Here is a 19,306-nt window from a genome sequence, read left to right as displayed (position 1 = left end):
TTTCAGGACTTCGTTAAAGATTCACCACTGCCGTTACGAGAAAAAACCCAGATTGCTCATACACAAAATGATGACCACTTAGGGATGAAGTTTTAACATCAGGCACTTATGTATAAAGCTGCTTAAGAAGCTTAGTCGCTTAGGGCGGAGATGTCCCAAGGGGATGAAGATATGCTTGGAAAAGTTTTAGGTTTCCAGGAGAACCTCAGGAGAGCTCTGAGAAGGCAGACCAATGGACCATCTAGACCAGCCTTCTGTTTCATATAGTGGCCAACAGGCTGACCTGAAGGGCTAAAGCAAGAAGTCCCAACCAGGGGTCAACGGCCCCCCGGGAGGTTGATTCTGAAAGAAAAACATTTGCACGCTGGATTTTTGGGAAATACAGCTTCCATTCCAAAAGGAATGTCTAAACCAGGGGTAGTCAAACTGCGGCCCTCCAGATGTCCATGGGCTACAATTCCCAGAAGCCCCTGCCAGCGAATGCTGGCAGGGGGTTCTGGGAATTGTAGTCCATGGACATCTGGAGGGCCGCAGTTTGACTACCCCTGGTCTAAACTTTTTACTTTTTTGCCTTATCCCACCCCCCACAGGACTCTACGCTCCACGGGTACTAATCTCTTGGTTATTCCCGGCCCCAAGGAAGTCCAAATGGCCTCAACTTGGGCCGGGCCCTTTTCGGTCCTGGCCCCTACCTGGTGGAATGAGCTCCCGGAGGAGCTGCGGGCCCTGCAGGAGCTTTCAGCATTCAGCAGGGCCTGTAAAACGGAGCTCTTCCGCCACGTCTGTGGTTGAGGCCTGTATGGACAGAGAGATCTTTATGGCCCCCCCATCCAGGCAGTCTGTGATGGCTTGCAATCTGACATCTGCACCCTCCTCCCTCCGTTTTAAGTTGATTCTTGGGCTATTAAGATTAATTTTTTCCACCATAACTTGTTTTGACAGGATTACGACCGTGATTTTATGTCTAGTTTTTAACTGGGGGTTTTATGGGGTTTTTATGCATCTGTACGTAACCCGCCACGAGCTTTTAGGGAGTGGTGGATAATAAATCGAATGAATGAATATAATAATAATAATAATAATAATAATAATAATAATAATAATAATAATAATAATAATAATAATAATAATAATAATAATAATAATAATAATAATATTTTTGTCACAAACCGTTTTTCATTCACAAACCACCCTTACTGTTTGGCAGCTTTTGTTTGTATCTTCCAGGCGACGGCTGTAGATTTCTTGGAATTACAGCTCACAGAAATACCACTTACCAAGATGCAAAATGATAGACCGGCGTTTGTAAACTTTTTTTTTTTTTTTACAGTTGAGACATTCTTCAGGCTTTGAGAAACCCCAGAAGTGACACAATTGTGTAGAATATGGTTGGGCAGCAGAGCTGTGGACACGCCCACCTGGGGCCCCTCCCCTCCCCAACCCCTCAAGGCCCATCATTGGCCATTTGGGAGGGGGGGAACAGGTCAACATGACCATATAGGGTTCTATCACCTGAAAAACGCTTAACAAATTCTAAAATATATTAAAAATTAATTAACTCCCACCCATTTGGGAAACTCTTCCAGGGCCGCCCAGAAACTCCAGGATTTCACAAAACCCTGGTTGAAAAAGCCTTTGACAGACCAAGGACCGTACAATAGACTCACACAGATCATGTCATAGCTGATTTGCTGACCATCATGAGAAGTCATACATAGACTACATTTGTTCCAGGATACAGAAGAAGAAGAAGAAGAAGAAGAAGAAGAAGAAGAAGAAGAAGAAGAAGAAGAAGAAGAAGAAGAGTTGGTTCTTATATGCCGCTTTTCTCTACCCGAAGGAGGCTCAAAGCGGCTTACAGTCGCCTTCCCTTCCCTCTCCCCACAACATACACCCTGTGAGGGAGGTGAGGCTGAGAGAGCCCTGATATTACTACTTGGTCAGAACAGTTTTATCAGTGCCATGGCGAGCCCAAGGTCACCCAGCTGGCTGCATGTGGGGGAGCACAGAATCGAACCCGGCATGCCAGATTAGAAGTCCGCACTCCTAACCACTACACCAAACTGGCTCTCTACAACTTAAAAAAGCAGTGCGAAATCAAGATGGAGACAGCCGAACCATAGGATTGCCAATAGTCAGACATGACTGAATGAATGACATCATCATCGTGTTCCAGGGGAATACAGAAAACATTGCAGAATGTGGCACCGCACACTGAATTCGGCTTCTAAAGGATGTCAGGTTTCCCCCCCTGTAGCCTTTAGGGACATGTCGATCTGCTTGAGAATCCCTGAGGGCATCTGCGAAAAATATCAGGAACCAGGAAGAGGAGGCTGAGTAAGAGTCCGGGTGGCTGGGGACACGGAATCAAACTGCTTCCTGTTCCTTCCCATGACTCACAAAACTGGGAAGGGAGGGGGAGCACAAAAAGTGAAAATGTGAACTCTGATAAACAGGAGAAACAATGCAAAGTTGTTCAGTGTGGGCTATTATTCTACAGGACACAACTGTCTCCTTTTTGTAGTGCATCATCTACATCCAGGCCGCTGTGGCACCTGCCAACACCTTTCTTGGTGCCTGCTAAGTGTCTTAAAAGAGCCTCTTGTGGTAAGGCAGCAGACATGCAGTCTGAAGCTCTGCCCATGAGACTGAGAGTTCAATCCCAGCAGCCGGCTCAAGGTTGACTCAGCCTTCCATCCTTCCGAGGTCGGTAAAATGAGGACCCAGCTTGATTGCTGGGGGGTAAACGGTAATGACTGGGGAAGGCACTGGCAAACCACCCCGTATTGAGTCTGCCATGAAAACGCTGGAGGGCGTCACCCCAAGGGTCAGACATGACCCAGTGCTTGCACAGGGGATACCTTTACCTATATGTCTTAAGAAGAAGAAGAAGAAGAAGAAGGAGAAGGAGAAGGAGTTGGTTCTTATATGCTACTTATATGCTACTCTACCCGAACGAGTCTCAAAGTGCTTACAGTCGCCTTCCCTTTCCTCTCCCCACAACAGACCCCCTGTGAGGTGGGTGAGGCTGAGAGAGCCCTGATATCACTGCTCAGTCAGAACAGTTTTCCCGGTGCTAGGGTGAGCCCAAGGTCACCCAGCTGGCTGCATGTGGGGGAGCAGGGAATCGAACCCGGCTCGTCAGATTAGAAGTCCGCACTCCTAACCACTACACCAAACTGGCTCTCTTTAGATGGGTTGGCTCAGGTGGGGCTCTTAGGGAGCTTCTGATTGGCCATTGGACATATGATTGCCTATGATGACAGCTACTGCTGGTTTGGAGGTAACTATCACCACTACACAAGGATCTTCACTGTCTAATTGTGGCGGCCATTTTGTGGCCTTGTCCACCACAACATGTTGGAATTCCACAGGCGCCTGCTGGCTCAAAAGACTCGAGGACCCCTGACCCACATTTACACACTTTTAATTCCTTTTTCAATCCAAGCCATCCTGAATGTCCTATGCATTCATGTCTGCGTTTTCATTCTTTCAAAATCGCGAGAAAAGCCACAAACCACACTAAGATTGCCCTAATGATATATTGTAAGGTTTTGACTCTGCCATGAATATGCCAGGTGGATTTAAGTGTTCTGACCTTTCTCTTCCCCTTAAAAGAGGATAACATAGCCGTCCTTAAAAAGGCTATTACAGAGATTACTGTTATTACGCACAAAGCACTTTACAATGGTTACATACACACAGGAATATTAACACATAGGAGGGGCTCTCTAATTTTTGCTGTGGTTCTTGGGATTCCATACTTTGTCACTCTCAGTTTGTGTCGGTGTCGTGGGAAATGTACTTAATACTGAAAGGTCCCTGGTGACAATTTCACCTCTGGCATGAACCCACTAAGGCAGTCCTTTTCAGCCATTTGACCATGGAAGAGACCCTGAAATTATTTTTCAGGCTTTGAGGAGACCTGGAAGTGATGTCGTCTGACCACACCTCCCTGCCACACACCCCTGGAAGTGACATCACCACCTGTGTTAGTGGGCGAGCTTGAGGAGGATGGGGCGGAGGGAAGAGACAGGAAATGGTTTAAGGCAGGAGTAGGCATGCAGGCTCCGCCCCCTCCCAGGTGTAGAACCCATGAGAGAACTCACTCACTCATGAAAGCAACCGGTTCCTTAGCGTGTGGTCCAGTATATTAAGGCAGGAGAAATGCTCCAGGCCCTCCCTGGAACCCCTGGTTGGGGATCTCCGCACTAGAGAGGCATAGGCAGACCCCTATTTCTGAAATCTGTCAGTCACATACACATAAGTCAGCTAGCAAAGATGGTTGGTCTATTTTACAGGACTATTCTTCAAGAGGCCCGAAATAATGTTTGTACGCTGCAAACAGGGTTTTTAGTCTGCCACCAATTTTTATTGTTCTGAATTGCTTGTATTTTATAGGGCGTTTATTGTGGGGTTGTTCTATTGTTACCCACCATGAGCCGGCTTCGGGAATGGCAGGTTGTAAATTAAATCATAGATTCACAGAGTTGGAAAGGACCTCATGGGTCATCTAGTCCAACCCCCACACTATGCAGGACACTCACATCCCTATTGCTCAGCCACTGTCACCTGCCACCCTCTTGAACCTTCACATTAGACGGCTCTCCAGCCTGTTTAAAAATTTCCAAAGATGGAGATGATAAATAATATGATAAATAATAAATATTCTGAAATCCCTCTGAAAATGCTGCCCCAGGAAAAGCTAGGTCTATGGTGAGTTCTATCTATTAGCATAGTAATGATGTGTCAGCTTGTATCTCTGGGTATAAATTAGGATATGCAAATCTTGTTTTCTTGCCTGGATGGCCACCCAAGTGATGCGTAGGGGAGTGCGTAGGGAGTCCCAGATTTTGCGAAGTCTGTCACAATAAATCAGGAAGAATTCTAAAATCGGCCCAGAGAGTAGGAGGAGGTAGAGCGATATGGTAGATATTATTATTGTGGCATGGTATGGTACTGAGGGAAAGAGTTTTTCTGATGCACAGATTACTGAAATTAATTATATTGATCTTTGAGGTGCTCCTGGAACACTGATACTACAGGCCTAAACAGAGTGACAGCATTCTGCGTTGAGCAGGGGGTTGGACTAGATGGCCTGCATGGCCCCTTCCAACTCTATGATTCTATGATTCATTCCAAGTCCAGCATCTTCAGTAGATTTTTGACATGGCGTAACAGTGTCAGCATCTACGGAGTGACTGAAGATCTATGGGAATAACTACTGGTCTCCTGACTGAAACATCCAGGTTGGGAAACTATTACAGATTTGGGGATGGAACCGGGGAAGGGAGTGGGGCACAGAGACCTCAGTGGCGTAAAATGCTCCCGAGTCCACCCTCCAAAGCATCCCTTTCTCTGTCGACTGGAGAGGAGCTCTAATTCCAGGGGGTCTCCAGGCCCCATCTGGAGGCCGGCACCCCTAGATGGATTGGGGGGGAGGGGGCATGGTTGCCAGGTTCAATGAGGGAAACTCCTGGAGATTTAGGGTGGCGTCTAGGGAGAGCAGCGGCCTCAGTGGGCCACCATGCCATACTGCCCCCCCTTTCCTCCAGGGGAACTGACCTCTGTCTTCTGGAAAGGAGCTGTCATCTCCAGGGGATCTCCAGCTTCCCCCTGGAGGCTGGCACCCGTAGAGAACCCTCCCGGGTCTAGGACTAGCCCTCCGCTTCCAACCCCAAAAGAAGCGACCCCTAAAGAGGGAGGGAGGGAGAGCTGGCTGGGCTGGGCTGGACCTGGGCTCTCCTCCGTCCCTCCGCCTTCCCGGTGCATCGATCAGCGGCCGGCGGGCGGAAGGACGGCAGGGCGAGGCGGCCACCGCGGAGCTCCCCGGGCCAGCCAGCCAGCCGCGTGGGCGGGATGGAGTCGCTGGAGGGCCTGGCGCTGGGTCCCTGCACGGCCTCGCCCTACCTGCAGCCCTGGCGCCTCCGCTACCGCCAGGTAAGCCAGCCCGGGCGGGCGGGCTCTTCCTCGGTCGGAGGCCGGGCCGCGCCTTGCGTGCAGGCCGCGCTCTTCCGCATGCAGCAGAGAGGCGCGCCCGGGAAGAGGCGGCGGCCGCCCAAGGAGCGAGGAGGGTTGTTGTGTTTTTTTTGGGGGGTGATGCCAGCCTCCAGGCGGGGCCTGGGGATCCCCCGGAATTAGAGCTCATCTCCAGGCGGCGGAGGGAGGAGTCCCTGGCATGGTTTCCCCTTGACGTGCCTGGCCCCCTCCCCCGACTCCACCCCCAGAACTCGGGCAACCCTTCCCTCGATCTCCCCCAGGGGCCGGGAGGGAGCTGGCAGCTGGATGCCAGCCTCCAGGTGGCACCTGGAGATCCCCTGGAATTAGAGATTATCTCCATGTGGTGGAGGCCAGCTGCTCCCCTGGAGGAAATGGGTGCTGTGGAGGGAGGAGTCTCTGGTATTGTTTCCCTTTGGGGTCTCCCCAGAACTCTGACACCCCTCCCCTCGATCTCCCCCAGGGGCTAGGAGGGACCTTGCAAAATGATGCCAGCCTCCAGGCAGGACCTGGAGATCCCTCGGAATTAAAGCGCATCTACAAGTGACAATGGTCATTTCCCCTGGAGGACCGGGCTGCTTTGGAGGGTGGAGTTTTTGGCATTGTCCCCCCTTGAGGTTCCTGATTTTCCCATGCTCCATCTCCATATATCCAGGACCTTCCAGACCTGGATCTGGCAACCTTACTCCCCTCATCCCCTCCGCTGGTGGCTGGGAGGGACCCGGTAACCCTGGAGCCTGGGGACTGCTTTGGAAGGCTGTCAGCCTTGAGGCCTTTCTGAACTGAAGTTTCTTATAGAATCATAGAGTTGGAAGGGGCCACACAGGCCATCTAGTCCAACCCCCTGCTCAATGCCCTAAGCATCCTAAAGCATCCAAGAAAAGTGTGTATCCAACCTTTGCTTGAAGACTGCCAGTGAGGGGGAGCTCACCACCTCCTTAGGCAGCCTATTCCACTGCTGAACTACTCTGACTGTGAAACATCTTCCTGATAGCCTATATCATTGTACTTGTAGTTTAAACCCATTACTGCGTGTCCTCTCCTCTGCAGCCAATAGGAACAGCATCCTGCCCACCTCCAAATGACAACCTTTCAAATACTTATATTTATATCCCACACCTACACCCGAGGGTCCCAGGGAGGGTTACCATGGTTGAGAATAAAAACAAGATAAAATAATCTAAAATACATTTTTAAAATGTTTAAAACATAACCTCTCCCTTCCGCCCAGCCTGGCAGGACAGCAGACAGATGAAACTAGATGTCAAAAGCCTGAGTGAAGAGATGTGTTTTCACCAGGTGTCGAAAACCATATCCTGTAGGCACCTGGTCAATCACTAGGGGGAGGATGCTCCAAAATCTGGGGCCCCCAAAGAGAAGGCCATCATGCATGTCACCATTGCAGGGCCGTCCCACAAATCCCGGCCCCGATGTGGCGGTGGGCCAAAAGCTCGTGGTCAGCCACATGAAATGTGTCTGACAGATCTCTGTGGTCATGTTGTCCCCCCCCATGGCCAAATATGGGCAGGGGGACAGGCCTAGGTGGGTGTGTCCACAGCTCTGCTTCCCAACCATATTCTGTACGATTGCGCCACTTCTGGGGTTTCTTGAAGCCTGAAGAAGGGTTCAGGGGCTTCTCAAGGGTCAGAAAATGCCAGGATTAAACTGCATGTTTTGTTCAGTCTCCATTTTCTGAGCACAGAGATGCCAGCTCAGAATATAACTTTTATTTCTATGGGTCTACAAGGGACGCCTCTGGGAGGCAATCTAGGCTGTCCTTCTAAGGGTCGTCAGGCTTGTCTCACTGCACACAGTTGCACACTGATGCACCATTTCCTTTCCCAAAGAAGTGGCTTCCGGCAGAATCCACCCAACTTTCCCACTGAGCGTCTCTTGAACGACCAGCGTCGTCATGCGGAAGACGCCTCTTCCTGCCCATCCTTGGTTTACTGGTGTGATTTAATCACGTCGCCTCGGGGCCCATTCATGTTAGGAAGCCCTTATGTCTGCGCCGGGTCCTGTTAGTCAGACATTCTTCAATGCCCACGCATGCGCTTGCCCAGTGGGGCAAATAGCAACTTTTGGAACCTGCAAATCGGCCTTTGTAGGCCCTGTTAGCATCCCTTGCTCTCTCTAGCTTCCCCCCCTTTTTTCACTTCCAGGGGAGTTCAGCTCTCATGTAGAGCAGGGCTAGCAGCACCTTGAAGACCAACAATGCTTTCTTCGAAGTCTATGCCTCCGTGTGCAGGCACACTTCATCAGATATTCAGTGTAGTTAGGGTAGAAGACAAGGCAGTAAGAACAGGAGGAATACTTAGAATCATAATGTTGGAAGGGACCTCCGGGGTCATCTAGTCCAACCCCCTGCACAATGAAGGATCTGACAACTACCAGCCCATCCACAGGGACCCCAGTTACATGCCCAAATGTTCCCCCCTCTCCCCACACATCTCCAGAATCCAGCCTGGCCTGGAGGGTATTCACCTCCCATTCCACAGTGGCTATCAGTAATTCTCTGGATATGCAAGGAAGGGCCACAAGAGACAAAGATTGGCCCATTCCTTCCTGCCCACACAGTCACAATCTGCCTAAGTTCACAAAATCAGCATTTCTGTCAGATGACTATCTAGCCTCTGCTTAAAAACATCCAAAGAAGGAGAACCCTCCACCTCCCGAGGAAGCTTGTTCCTCTGAGGAACCGCTCTAACGGTCAGGAACTTCTTCCGGATGTTTAGCCAAAAAAATTATTTTGAATTAATTTCAACCCATTGGTTCTGATCTGACCCTCTGGGGCAACAGAAAACAGCTCTGCTCCATCTTCTACATGAGAGCCCTTCGTACTTGAAGATGGCCATCATATCACCTCTTAGTCGTCTCCTCTCCAGGCTAAACAGACAAAGCTCCCTCAACCTTGGAATAATTATTATAGTAAAGACTGTAATCCTGTTGGTCATAGACCAGCAGCCTGGGAACAAAGCCATTAGACCAAGGGTAGTCAACCTGTGGTCCTCCAGATATCCATGGACTACAATTCCCAGGAGCCCCTGCCAGCAAACGCTGGCAGGGGCTCCTGGGAATTGTAGTCCATGGACATCTGGAGGACCACAGGTTGACTACCCCTGCGTTAGACCAGTATGGCATTGTAGATGCACTGAGAACTGGAACTGGCCCAAGCAGGCTACACGTGCTAACCAGTATACTCCTAACCAGTATACTGCTCTGGTTCTCAAACCGCTGTAGTTACTTGTGATTTGTCTTTTAAATTCTGTACATTTCCCTTGCCTTCTGCAGTAGGAGTCAGTTGCCCTTATTCTGTAACCCAGGTTGAACTTTGGTGGGAAGGGCAGCCAGCGAACAAAGCAAATAAATGAATACGCAGTGCTTAAATGCAGATTACTTCACGCAAGTTCCTGTTATCAAAACTGTTGTACATGTTCAAACCAAGGCGTTTATTTACAGTGTCTTGTTTTCATATTTATATACCTCCCTGAGCCACAAGGAAGGGCGGTATATAAATATAATGTAATAAATAAAATAAACAATATTTAGTGCTTTGTTATCATAGAATTATAGAGAGGGAAGGGGCCATACGGGCCATCTAGTCCAACCCCCTGCTCAACGCAGGATCAGCCCAAAGCATCCTAAAGCAATATATTATGTAAATCTATTTTTAAAAAAAAGAAAATTAAGTTACCGCTTATAACTCTTTGGTGGGAAGTTACTGCTTTCGGTGTCCCGAAATCTTCTTTAGAGCTGCCCCACCAGTTCCCATGGTTTAACCTTTAGTTTCCCATGCCCTTTACTCTCCCCTGCCCTCCCTTGCCTGCCCATCAGCTTCCTTAACCCCATTTCCTGCTCTCTCAATGCATCTAATCTTCTATCCCTGCCTCAGTGTCCCATTTCCTTTTCTAGAAGTTTCTGCAGTCTAAATTCCCTTCCTAGATGGGGAGATCTTGCTGCTAGCCCTTGCTGCAATGCTTCCACCTATCTTAATTACTCCCCAGCAGGAGTCCCTTTTAATTGGTGCACGATCCATATATTTTCTTCCCCCTTCAAAGAATCATAGAATCATAGAGTTGGAAGGGACCTCATGGGTCATCTAGTCCAACCCCCTGCACTATGCAGGACACTCACATCCCAATCGCTCATCTGCTGTAACCTGCCAACCTTTGCCTTTTCTTAATATTACCTTGAGCTCTGTTAAACAAACTGTTTCTTTAATATACTTTTAGATAATCTCATTCCCTCGACCAGTTTGATTCTCACCTGTGTTTCAGGTTGCGTTTTTGGTTTTCCCCTTCTCTCTCGTCGTTTGTTTTCAAATGAAAAGGACCAGCATCTTGAGGATGTACGTCTGATAACCCAGATGAGTTTCGCAGGATATATTTTTCACAGTCAGAGTAGTTCTGCAGTGGAATAGGCTGCCTAAGGAGGTCGTGAGCTCCCCTCACTGGCAGTCTTCAAGCAAAGGCTGGATACACACTTTTCTTGGATGCTTTAGGATGCTCTGGGCTGATCCTGCGTTGAGCAGGGGGTTGGACTAGATGGCCTGTATGGCCCCTTCCAACTCTATGATTCTATGATTCCATGATATCCTTCTTTCTCACCTTTCCACCTGACTAGAATTCATTCTTTGCTGGGCTGCCCTAAAGATGTACAACCGGAAGTCACAGCTGTAGGTTTTGCTGTAACTGCTGGGATAATTACCTGGTACATTAAACATTATGGTACGGCCACAGATGCCCTGCAGGGCTTCGACTTCATCCCCTTAGTGTCGGAAGCAAGGGGCGCCGTGATGTACAATCGTTACGGTGAGCTTAGCTTTGTTTGGGTGTCATAGATACGTTTCCACTTTTGGCAGGAAGTTCCAGATTTTGGTACAGCGCAGCAGAAGCACAGATGTTGCTGTAGGTCAGTGATGTGCAAGCCAAAGTTTCTCCTAGTTAGTGGGGCAGCTTTACTTCTAGGATTCAAAAGGCCTCATTTTTCTTTTTGACAACAGCTGCTAAGTCGTAGCTAAGCTGCTAGTTCTAAAACTTTGTTGGTCTCGAAGGTGCCACTGGACTCTGTTAGTTCTACGGATGGATGGTCTCAGGTTCAATCCCTCCTATCTCCAGCTAAGGCAGTGGTTCTCAGCCTGGGGATTGGGACCCCTTTGGGGGTTGAATGACCCTTTCACATGGGACGTGGCAGGGCAAGCAGCTTGGCTGGGGGGCACCATCCACACAACAGCCTTGCGGGGTAGATCGAGATAGAACGGTCGTCTGTCTGGAGCAGCAGAAAAGAATGAGATCGGCATGGTGGGACAAGAGGCAGAACTGAACTGAGAAACCCTGGAAAAAAACAATTTATATACAATCATGAACTATGGATCTTCACGCTATTGGTCAGTTAAGGTTTGATTTCTATGAAAGAACCCTGGCATCATTTTATGGTTGGAGGGTCACCACAACATGAGGAACTGTATTAAATGTTTGCAACATTAGGAAGGTTGAGAACCACCAAGCTAAAGGGTCAGATGAGAAGGGATGTGAAAAATCCCAGGTTACAGGACGGGGTCTTTAAAAATGGTGCCTTATTTGGTAGGCCCACAGTTACACAATCTAATCCCCCACCCACTTGTTTAATCTATTTTTAAAAGTTCATTTTGGATCTGATTATTTTGTTACCGACTCAACACAAAATCTCCGAACGGCTTTTACTCATTTGCGTTTACAAACTATGGCAGTGACCTTTCTTTCTGGTTGTTCCTCCCATGTATCCTTAACCCAGCCTTTCTCAACTTTTTTTACCATTCTGAAACCTCTGAAACATTGTTCAGGCTTTGAGAAACCCTAGAAGTGGAATGATGGTGCAGAATATGGTTGTGGACACGCCCACCTGGGGCTCCTCCCCTTCCCACCCCCTCCAGGCACGTCATTGGCCATTTTGGGAGGAGGGGGCGGGTGGTTCAGCATGACCATATATGGTAATTTCACCCAATAAATGTTTTACAAATTTTAGAAATATATTAAAAGTTAATTAACTGCCACCCATTGGGAAACCCTTCCAGGGCCGCCAAGAAACCCCAGGGTTTTTCAACTAAACCCTGGTTGAGAAAATGTGCTGTAGGGTTTGAGAGATGCTCAGAGATAGCTTGCTATTGCCTGTCACTGAGCAGAGACCTCCTTGGTGATTTCTCATCCAAGGGCTAACCCGGATGACCCTGCGATGCCTCTGAGAGCTGACAAGATAATACCAGATCGGTCTGTCCTTCCGCACATGCTGGATAAGGCACTTTAAATGCACTTTAGAAGCAGATTTTCAGGTTTGCACAGGGCTGATTCTACACATACTTTGTTTATTCTATTGTGGATCCTGCTGACTTCAGATTGATTTGAACTCGGGTCTTCCTCTATCCCCCCCCCATTGAAACAGAAAAGTGTTCTTCACATGATTAGGGAAACTCAGAAAGGGGGGGGGGAATCAAGCACAGCAGGAGCCTCTTTCTTTCTTTTCTTGAAGGGTGTGGGGAGAGGATTGGAGACAGCAGAGGAGGGGGAATAAATTCAAGCGGCAAATCTCTGCCAAGTTAAGGCTTCACCTTTAAGGGAAGCCTTACAACATGGGAAGGAGGAAGCCTTTGAACTGACGCCTTGGCCAATCAGGGCTTTACTAAAGCATTGGAGGCTTGAGGCAGCAAATTGGTTCGGGACAAGCAGAGAGCTGCACCTTTACTCATGCTGATTTTTGAAATATCGAGGGTTATATCCACTCCAGGATATCACAGGGGAAAGGTAGAGTCACGCCAGATCAATCCTGCTTGTTGCAGAGGGAAAATTTAAATCAAAATGGAAATTGCATTCAGTGTAGACGGCAGGGATTGAATCGACCTGGGATTGGAATAAAAGCTCTGTGCAGATTCAGCCCAGGAAAGTCCAGCTGCAAAAGTGCATGGAAAGTGCATTATCCAGTATGTGCAGAAAGACAGTCATTCTATATCCACCTTAAAATTTGCCCGGCAAATACTTACGGGAATGGGAACCAATGACTCCCCTATGGAAACAGCTTATCGACGTTCCACATGGCACAATCTTGCTTCTAGCCCAAAAAAAGTAGTAGTCCCATGTACAAGTAAAGGGGCCAGAGGTCAACGGTAGAGCCCATACTTTGCATGCCTTTCCCAGGTGTGTTCTCCAAAATTTCCTGTCCAAAGCAGGTTGAGTAGCTGTGACGGGAAAGGCCTCTGGCCCTTGGTGCTGGAGAGCTATCAGCCGCCGTAGAGGACACTGAGTTAAGGTGGACCAGTGATCTGTTTTCGTATGGAATACATTTAGATGTTCACCTCCCGGGGGCGGAGGAAACAGAGAAGTTCTGGCTTGCGGTGCATTTAAGACTCGTTTGGGGGGGGGGGGATGAGTAAAACATCACTGTTCTTTCGAAAACTCATCAGTGGGATTTTATTAGGCGTAATAAGAATCATGCCTGAGGGCATCTGTGCAGGGAAGGAGGCTGGGTTTCTGTGCTTCCTCTATACTGTGTATTGCTAAAACATCTCAATGCTACAACACCTGCTGTGAACTTAGGCAGATTGTGAGTCGGTGGGCAGAAGGGATTGTGTCTGTTGGTGCTTGGCTCTTGTGGCCCTTTCTTGCATGCCCAGGGAAATGCTGGCCACCACTTTGGGATCAGGAGGCGGATTTCCTGAGATGTCCAGACAGACTAGATTTTGTCCTCCATATCCATGTGCAAGGACAGAAGTGAAAAACCCAAGCAGCAAATGGGAAAGGGAGCCATATGACTTCCTTGTTTGCTTGTCGGACAAAGCTTGACTCCAGTGGCTCCTTTAAGGCCAGCAAAGTTGAATTCTGGGTATAAGCTTTCATATGCATGCACACAGAAGCTCATCCCTATGCAAAATTCAAACGTAAACACTGGCCCTCCACAGCAGCAGTACATTTCGGAATAGCGCCGTTTTCCTAGGCATACTGGTGAAACTTAACTGTTACCCTAAACACTAGGGAACCCCGTGGAACTCATGTTTTGGGTGGATCTGTAATGATTGTCGGAGGGAGGCTTGGGGGGCCGGTGGGAAGTGGACACATCGTCCTCAACCAAATGCCTGGCAGAGGAGATTCCTTTTGCAGGCCTGCGGAACTGTTCCAGTTCCATCAGGGCCCTGATTTCCTTGGGGAGCTCATCCCACCAGGGAGGGGCCCGGATAGAGAAAGCTCTGGCCTGGGTTGAGGTCAAGCGGGCTTCCTTGGGGCCAGGGATCACCAGGAGGTTGGAGGTGGTGGGGGGCAAGGGGTATAGGCAGAAAGGCGGTCCCTTAGGTATACTGGGCCCCGACCACCTAAGGCCTTAAAGGTGATAACCAAAACCATAAGCCTGATTATGACGTTTTAGCTGTGGGAACTGTTTTTAAGCTTTGTTGTTGTCCATGGTTTTATGGAATTGGATTTCGCATGCTACGTGATTGTGAACCGCCGCAAGCCAGATTGCTGGGAGCAGCGGTATATAAATCCAATAAACAAACAAATTTTTAAAATTCCTAGCAAATGGGATGGCATTGTCCCCATTGTGGAGCTCATACGTGCGCTCGATGCCGGCTTCTCCGTTAAAAAGCATCTTCTCACCCTCTTCCCCTTAAACATTGACCAAGGTCTGATTAATGCATTCTCGCTCGCATTTAAACAAACGCTGGAAGATTACTTCCCCTCTGGACAGAAGGCCACTTAATGGCGCACCAAAGTCCCCAGCGCCGGTCGAAAGGGTATTAATTATTGGCTTCGGGTTTCTTTCTCTCCCCTTCCTGGGTCGGGGTCCTTTGAGCCTCCCGTTCGGAAGCTGGGAAGGGGGTCTCTGAGCCTGGGACGGAGCAGCTGGTCTGGACATGGGCCGATGCCCCAGCTGACAGGTTGTTGGATTAGTCAGAATATCAAAGGCAGCCAGCAAGATTAGGGATAAGTGAACATCTGACAGCCGTTTGCAGGAGGGGAGAACAGATGAGAAACAATGGGAGAGGGGGGCTGTGGGGGGAGAAGAGAGGTGAGAAGGCCATGGGAAAAGAGGGTGGCGGCAATCTCTGAAGATCCAGGTTGCTGCCCCTCGTGAATAGGACAGGAAATGGGATTTTGCAGGGGCAGATTGTGATGAGCAGCGATGAATATATTATCAGCAAGAGAAGGCCAGGACTCCTCAAGGTGAGCGATTTTCTTCTCCCCCCTCCCCTCCCCATTAATCGGTCAGATGTAATTATTGGGGGGAGAAGCCTCTGCTTTCACTTAAAGCCGTGTTTACGATGCGCGCTACGGAAAGAGATTATGCACACTCCTGGTTTTGGCTGACAAGGCCTTTCAGCTGCTAAGAGCAGAGCAGGTGTTTTTATCTGGATGCGAGAACAAAAGGCATGCGGGAGAGACTGGATCTTTTGGGGAGATGGGAGGGAATGTTGACGTGAGGGGTTATGGATAAACTTGTGTGTTGTTTTTTATTTCTTTTAGTCTTTGCCCTCCGATGCTGTTAATGACCATAATTGGGGGGAGGGGGTGTCTTGATGGGTCATTTTGGTCATACAGAGTGAAAAGCACAAGAGGTCGTGGAGGGGGCACTGTTACAACTGGGTGCCAAAGGTAAGGGGGACAGAGAATTTAAGAGGGATTTGGCAGCTGGGCCATCTTTCTCAGCATGTAAGGCAAGCTGTCCCTGACAATATGTACATCAGTATGGAAGACACAGGAGCCGTGCTCTTCTTTCTTATCTGGCTAGCCTGTTTGTCATTCCAGCCAACCAGGTTCTGCCTAAAATCAACAGGATTTAAACCTAGTTCCGGGGAGGGCGGTATATAAATATAATAAATAAATAAATATTCTGTAAAATGTGATGCTGCATAGGTGGTGCCCAGCAAATACTTAATGAAAAGCACCATGAGATGCTTCAGGCAATAGAATCAAAATCCTAGAATTGGAAGGGGCCATCCAGGCCATCTAGTCCCACCCCCTGCTCAGTGCAGGATCAGCCTGAAGCATCCAGGAGAAGGATCTGTCCAGCCGCTGCTTGGAGACCACCAGTGAGGGGGAGCTCCCCACCTCCTTAGGCAGCCCCTTCCACTGCTGAACTAGACTCCTAGAATCCTAGAGAGGGAAGGGGCCATCCAGGCCATCCAGTCCCACCCCCTGCTCAATGCAGGATCAGCCTCAAGCATCCAGGAGAAGGATCTGTCCAGCTGCTGCTTGAAGACCACCAGTGAGGGGGAGCTCCCCACCTCCTTAGGCAGCCCCTTCCACTGCTGAACTAGACTCCTAGAATCCTCGAGTGGGAAGGGGCCATCCAGGCCATCCAGTCCCACCCCCTGCTCAGTGCAGGATCAGCCTCAAGCATCCAGGAGAAGGATCTGTCCAGCTGCTGCTTGAAGACCACCAGTGAGGGTGAGCTCCCCACCTCCTTAGGCAGCCCCTTCCACTGCTGAACTAGACTCCTAGAATCCTCGAGTGGGAAGGGGCCATCCAGGCCATCTAGTCCCACCCCCTGCTCAGTGCAGGATCAGCCTCAAGCATCCAGGAGAAGGATCTGTCCAGCTGCTGCTTGAAGACCACCAGTGAGGGTGAGCTCCCCACCTCCTTAGGCAGCCCCTTCCACTGCTGAACTAGACTCCTAGAATCCTCGAGTGGGAAGGGGCCATCCAGGCCATCCAGTCCCACCCCCTGCTCAGTGCAGGATCAGCCTCAAGCATCCAGGAGAAGGATCTGTCCAGCTGCTGCTTGAAGACCACCAGTGAGGGTGAGCTCCCCACCTCCTTAGGCAGCCCCTTCCACTGCTGAACTAGACTCCTAGAATCCTCGAGTGGGAAGGGGCCATCCAGGCCATCCAGTCCCACCCCCTGCTCAGTGCAGGATCAGCCTCAAGCATCCAGGAGAAGGATCTGTCCAGCTGCTGCTTGAAGACCACCAGTGAGGGTGAGCTCCCCACCTCCTTAGGCAGCCCCTTCCACTGCTGAACTAGACTCCTAGAATCCTCGAGTGGGAAGAGGCCCTCCAGGCCATCTAGTCCCACCCCCTGCTCAGTGCAGGATCAGCCTCAAGCATCCAGGAGAAGGATCTGTCCAGCTGCTGCTTGAAGACCACCAGTGAGGGTGAGCTCCCCACCTCCTTAGGCAGCCCCTTCCACTGCTGAACTAGACTCCTAGAATCCTCGAGTGGGAAGGGGCCATCCAGGCCATCCAGTCCCACCCCCTGCTCAGTGCAGGATCAGCCTCAAGCATCCAGGAGAAGGATCTGTCCAGCTGCTGCTTGAAGACCACCAGTGAGGGTGAGCTCCCCACCTCCTTAGGCAGCCCCTTCCACTGCTGAACTAGACTCCTAGAATCCTAGAGTGGGAAGGGGCCATCCAGGCCATCCAGTCCCACCCCCTGCTCAGTGCAGGATCAGCCTCAAGCATCCAGGAGAAGGATCTGTCCAGCTACTGCTTCAAAACCTCCTTATGCAGTCCATTCCACTGCTGAACTACTCCCACTGGGGAATGTATTTCCTGATATCTACCCAATACCATTCTGCATATAGTTTAAAGTAGCAATCCCCAACCTGTGGGCTGCAGACTACATGTGGTCCTTCAACTAATTAGAGGTGGGCCCCGAAGGATGCCTTCTCCCCCCCCACCCCCCGGCCCTTTACAACACACTTCATTGTTGTGGCGTGTCTGTATCTTATTTTGAAGGGATGTTTAAACATTACCACAGCGATCAGAGAGTGTTAGGGCAGTGGTTGAGAGTAGAGGAGTAAACTACCCCCCCCCACCGGGCCTCAGTAAAAGGCGTTGAGTGGTCCCCGGTGATAAAAAGGTTGGGGACCACTGGTTTAAAGCGCTTACTGCAGGTCCTGTCCTCTGCTGCCCACAGGAACTATTCCCTGCCCTCCTCCAAGGGACAACCTTTCAAATCCTTAAAGTCAGCAATCCCATCCCTGCTCAACCTTCTCTTCTCCCGTCTGAACAATCAAGGGATGAGCATACATCTGTGCACATCACAGGTGAAGGCATCTTCCTTGGTACCTGTTTATACCCCTAAAATCGTGTTGGTCTCAGAGGTGCTGGTGGACACCAATCTAGGTGTTCCAAAGTCCAGGCAACCTTAATTACCACAGCAAACCCGTTTGAATACCATCATCTTAGTTACCACCAGTGAATGTACATTTTGCTTTTTGTGACCAAGATACATTCCAGCCCATGTCCGCTAAAGACATAACGTAAAAAGCAAGAAAGCAAGAAAGCAAGAGAAAGAGAGAGAGAGAGAGAGAGAGAGAGAGAGAGAGAGAGAGAGAAAGAAAGAAAGAAAGAAAGAAAGAAAGAAAGAAAGAAAGAAAGAAAGAAAGAAAGAAAGCAAGCAAGCAAGCAAGCAAGCAAGCAAGCTGGAAATTCAGTGAACCTAATAGGTAGCTCATTATAATGTCACGATCTACCTATGTTGCTACAGCATTGCAATTATTTGTCTACTAGGTCTTTTGTCTACTAAGTACTCTGAATAAAAAAGGAAATCTCCAGTTATTTTTGTTACCAAAATCCATTCCATCCTACATCTGCTGAAGACTTAACTTTCCCTGAGCTGCAAGGGGGAGCAGTACGTAAACATAATCCATTTAAAATAAAATAAATAAATAAAATAAAGTGAGCCAGCTTGGTGTAGTGGTTAAGAGCAGTGGCCTCTGATCTGAAGATTCTCCACTCCTCCTCCACATGCAGCCAGCTGGCTGGCCTTGGGCCAGTCACAGTCTTGTTAGAGCTGTTCTCACAGAACAGTTCTGTCAGAGCTCCCTCAGCCCCACCTACCTCATAGGGTGCCTGTTGTGGGGACAGGAAGGGAAGGTGCCTTTTGGAGACTCCTTCAGGTAGTGAAAAGCAGCGTATAAAAAACCAACTCTACTCATTATAATGTCACAATGCTATAACAAAAGCTTTAGGATGCTTAGGGCTGATCCTGCATAGAGGAGGGGGTTGGACTAGATGGCCTGTATGGCCCCTTCCAACTCTATGATTCTATAAAAAAACAATTCTTCTATTGCTTGTTTTATGTAGAAGTCCTTGAAAAGGCTTCTGGTACTGATAAGCGTGTCTGCCTGAATCGTAAGTTAACATAAAGCACTGATCACTGAGATAGACAATTTTATTTCTCCTACAACTTAATTGGAGGTGACTGGTTGGCTGTTTTAGCAAAGGATTATCATATGGCTGTATTTGGAGGTTGTGACACAGTTTGCTGATTTAACAGGATTAACATTTGCTTGAAACTCAAATACTTTGGCCACCTCATGAGAAGGAAGGACTCCCTGGAGAAGAG

At 49.1% G+C, this 19,306-nt stretch overlaps 1 protein-coding gene across 2 annotated transcripts in view; it reads left to right on the top strand.

Annotated features, from left to right (window-relative positions):
- The first annotated feature begins 5,753 nt into the window (after window positions 1-5,753).
- Window positions 5,754-19,306, top strand: part of NUDT14 (nudix hydrolase 14) — a 78,621-nt gene continuing 65,068 nt past the window's right edge. The window contains exon 1 of one of the 2 annotated variants that reach the window (XM_077323863.1): window positions 5,754-5,940. In XM_077323863.1, the coding sequence (XP_077179978.1) occupies window positions 5,860-5,940 (81 nt within the window). In that variant the 5' untranslated portion in view covers window positions 5,754-5,859. Of the gene's footprint in view, window positions 5,941-15,040; window positions 15,183-19,306 lie in introns of those variants that run through there. The other variant, XM_077323865.1, reaches the window with a different exon arrangement.

This window comes from Paroedura picta, chromosome 2, assembly GCF_049243985.1.
Source record: "Paroedura picta isolate Pp20150507F chromosome 2, Ppicta_v3.0, whole genome shotgun sequence".
In the NCBI taxonomy this organism is placed as follows: Eukaryota; Metazoa; Chordata; class Lepidosauria; order Squamata; family Gekkonidae; genus Paroedura; species Paroedura picta.
Note: the sequence above shows the minus strand (reverse complement) of the source record. Positions and strands in the feature narration are given on the sequence as shown.